This window comes from Trachymyrmex cornetzi, unplaced genomic scaffold, assembly GCF_001594075.2.
Source record: "Trachymyrmex cornetzi isolate Tcor2-1 unplaced genomic scaffold, Tcor1.1 scaffold722, whole genome shotgun sequence".
In the NCBI taxonomy this organism is placed as follows: domain Eukaryota; kingdom Metazoa; phylum Arthropoda; class Insecta; order Hymenoptera; family Formicidae; genus Trachymyrmex; species Trachymyrmex cornetzi.
This window is the reverse complement of record NW_017300051.1, coordinates 28,516-31,916: the sequence shown is the minus strand read 5'-3', so window position 1 is coordinate 31,916 and position 3,401 is coordinate 28,516. Positions and strand designations below refer to the sequence as shown.

The following is a 3,401-nucleotide window of genomic DNA, read 5'->3' as shown; positions in this document are numbered from 1 at the left end:
CGAAGAATCTATAAATAATCTCGATTCTTCAGCTTGGTATAGATCTTTCTTCAGTTCGTCTATCAATCCCTTAACGTCGTGACAATATTTTGTCTTTGCATGCGACTTAGTGTTTCCTGAAAATGATTTTACCGAACTAATGGTAAACTTTATTCTTGTACCGTTATATACCAACATTACCGAACTAATTTTACTAAAATTTCGTCAATCCTTTTTCTCCGCGTATGTATTCAAAACAGTCTTCTTCCTTATTGAGAGCTTCGGCGAACTGCTGAATGGAACCAAGTTTGAGCGGGGTACCTACTTCATATTCTGGCTTAAAACCTTTAAACCACACGGAAAAAATTGACGGTTGGATTACTATTTAAATAGTAAAATGCGGACCAAACATCTTTTATACGTGGTGTTACTATTAAATGGTTGGTCTTATTATCTAAATATAATATAATTGTGATTGTTATTGATATATAATTGTGATGACTGACATTATTTCATCAGGTCTTGACTGTACTAAAATTTTTGGTAGGGTTGGCTCTTGATATACGGTACCCTGACTTCCTGATTAAGTTACTTTCGACTCGCGAAATCAAAACACTCTTATATGTACATTTTTTCGCGATATGACCAAAGGATTTTCATCCTGACGATATAGTCAAACTGGCCCCGGATTCAGAAACAGTGACCGTAAAAACATGGAAGTACAGTTTCTTCTTCAACTCTCGCATTTTTTCTTCGATTTGACCTTCAACTACCCTTGAACCTGACGTGCTGGGGTTAAACGGATGCCGGATTCGGATTCAGCGGAAAAAAATACATAAGGATACAATGGTTTTGCCGATGGACATTAAAGTTCATTTTTTTTGTGGGCCTGTGTAATTATTATATGTATATATTCATTTAGTTATAATATAATCATAATATTTAAAACAAATAAATAAAATTCAACAAATGTTAAAAATAAATCAAATTCGCAAGATTAAAATCCAATGCAAGTATTGGTGCAAAAATGTTCAATTATTAATTTAACATTGAATATAAAATACAAAATCATGTAGACATTTTGACCACCTTTTTGGTCTTCTTCATTCAAATTCGAGACTTAATTTAGCGCAAATAGTTCAATAGTTATAAAAGATATAAATCCAAGCTGATAACATCATGATATATTGCATATATACTGTATATTAATTATACAGTACATATATGTAAAATTTTTTTAATATACCTTGTATGTATTTACCTGTAACATTTTTAAATAAATTTTGAGTGGGTACTACATCCGGTTTTAAACGTAATCTTACTGTTGTATTGCTAAAATCTTCTGATTTAAAATGCCTACTACAAATTGTACTGCGTTGATCAGGTATCAAATTTTTTTGTCTAGTTGCTTCAATCCATTTTACTGCATTTACACTTTCTACATTTAGAAAACTAAAATATGAATGTAAATATACCATGCGTTTAATTGGTGATCTAAATCTGAATCAGTGGATAATCACTGATATTAGTGCCAAGTATGCCATTGGTAATCAATGAATGAAATATGAGATTTCTAATCTAACTAACCTTTATTATGTGATCTAACTAATCTTAATTTAATGCATAAATTCAATGAATATAGTATTAGAAGAAAGTAACATGTAAATATCAATATTTTAGGATATAATGCTCAAATCTTCTTTCTGTTTTAATTGAACTTCACTGATTATCCAGTGTCAAATATGTCACTGGTAATCAGTAAATAGTGGCACTGATATCAATGATTATCCACTGATTCATATTTAGTACACTATATTTAACATAAATTTAATCTAAATATGATTAACAAATTGCTTTCACTGTCGTGACTTTCGTATTTACGTCAAATATATATACGCACATAATTTCTTTTCATCTGTTGCTTTTTTTTAATTTACCTGAACAAATGAATCTTGCCTTTGTATTTATGTCGACCAATTCGACAATTAACTATTTTACAATGTTTCGTCATTATAATATTGTCGCAAAATACCACAAAATACAGATATTTAGGTTAGATTGCCGCCATCTATTTCATACATATATCTTCTATATACCCAAGAACCAATCACAGACAGTCTGGTCACATGATTTATCGGCATCTCTTTCTTGTACATAAGAGTTATATTCTGCGCATCCACTTCGCGCAGGCTCCAATTTTACATAAGGAAAAAAGTGGGAGTTAGCAGTCTAGTGTAATATATAGAAGTCTGTGGTCACTCCAGCATCCCCTTAAGTACGAATATTCCGTGTTGAGAAACCTGCTCTACAATGGCTGTGTTCCAAAATTGTTTGTCAGCGCTGGCAGTACTGCCAACACCGTTCCAAAAATCATCGTAGCACGCTGTGGCAGTGCTGCAAGAGGGTAAAGACGTCATTAATGTTGTCGTCATTTCCTACTGCGGCTGCTGCGGCTGTCGAGGTGAGGCAGCTACAGCACAAGATGGCGGAAAAGATGGAGCAGTTAATTTTAATCGATGCTGAGAGTAACACTGAGTATAAACTCAGTGTTTCTGTAGAAGATGCTAAGAAAGCAAGAAGTAGTGAGTAGATTTATAATTTTTTTGTAGTCTGCTTTTTGTAGTCACACTTATTTATTCTTATTTCGAATTCAAATACAAAAATTGACATAACCTATGTACAAGAGGAAATCAAAAAGTAAATTTATTTTATTCACATACAATAGGCGTTAACAAAATATGTACATTATTTCTCAATACAATCATTTAGCTTTGCATAAAATTTTGTTTAACAATCTATAAATCTGATTCCATCTATGAATAAACTGGTTTTTGACTATCCTCGAAACATCAATGGTATATACCGTTTCCTTAACTTCTTTAACTTCCTCATTACTATTACTATTATTCTGTATGCTTCTCTCCATATTTTTAGGTTACTTGTTTCTTTTCGCTGACGTCGCTATATGCTGACAGCACTGAAAATATCGTTCCAAAATGAAAGCTGCGTTTGCATGAAAAGCATGCTTATGAAATTGGAACACTATTGGTAGCATGCACTTATGACGACGTGCTCGCAGCGCTGACAAACAATTTTGGAACACAGCCAATGTGCAATTCTGTCATGCCGACCACGTGACGCGCGTGCCGCGAGAGCCAATCGAAGCACCTGTGAGGCGCGTGCCGCTGCGTTGTGACAAGATTTTAGGCAGAATAACTCCGCGTGGAGTTAATGAATCGTTTCCATATGTCATAATGATCATGTCGTTACTATCCTACGCAAGATTCAGGAAAATTAATTTAATCGAAACGCTTCAACGCCTATAATCCTTCGAAATAGGAATAAGCTATGCTCGTGCACCAATCACGACCCGCGATGCGCGTGTCGCTCGTCGTTCCGAACTCTTATGCCTCCGGCACACC

The 3,401-nt window shown here is 34.2% G+C and overlaps 1 protein-coding gene across 1 annotated transcript in view; it reads right to left on the bottom strand.

The window, feature by feature from the left end:
• LOC108767722 (uncharacterized) overlaps window positions 1–2,120 on the bottom strand; it is a 4,067-nt gene extending 1,947 nt beyond the window's left edge. The window contains exons 1-3 of the mRNA XM_018517722.1: window positions 2,076–2,120; window positions 1,917–1,968; window positions 1,241–1,417 (exon numbers count right to left, since the gene is read on the bottom strand). Of these exons, the coding sequence (XP_018373224.1) occupies window positions 1,241–1,417; window positions 1,917–1,968; window positions 2,076–2,120 (274 nt within the window). The remainder of the gene's footprint in view (window positions 1–1,240; window positions 1,418–1,916; window positions 1,969–2,075) is intronic.
• Between the last annotated feature and the right edge of the window lie 1,281 nt (window positions 2,121–3,401).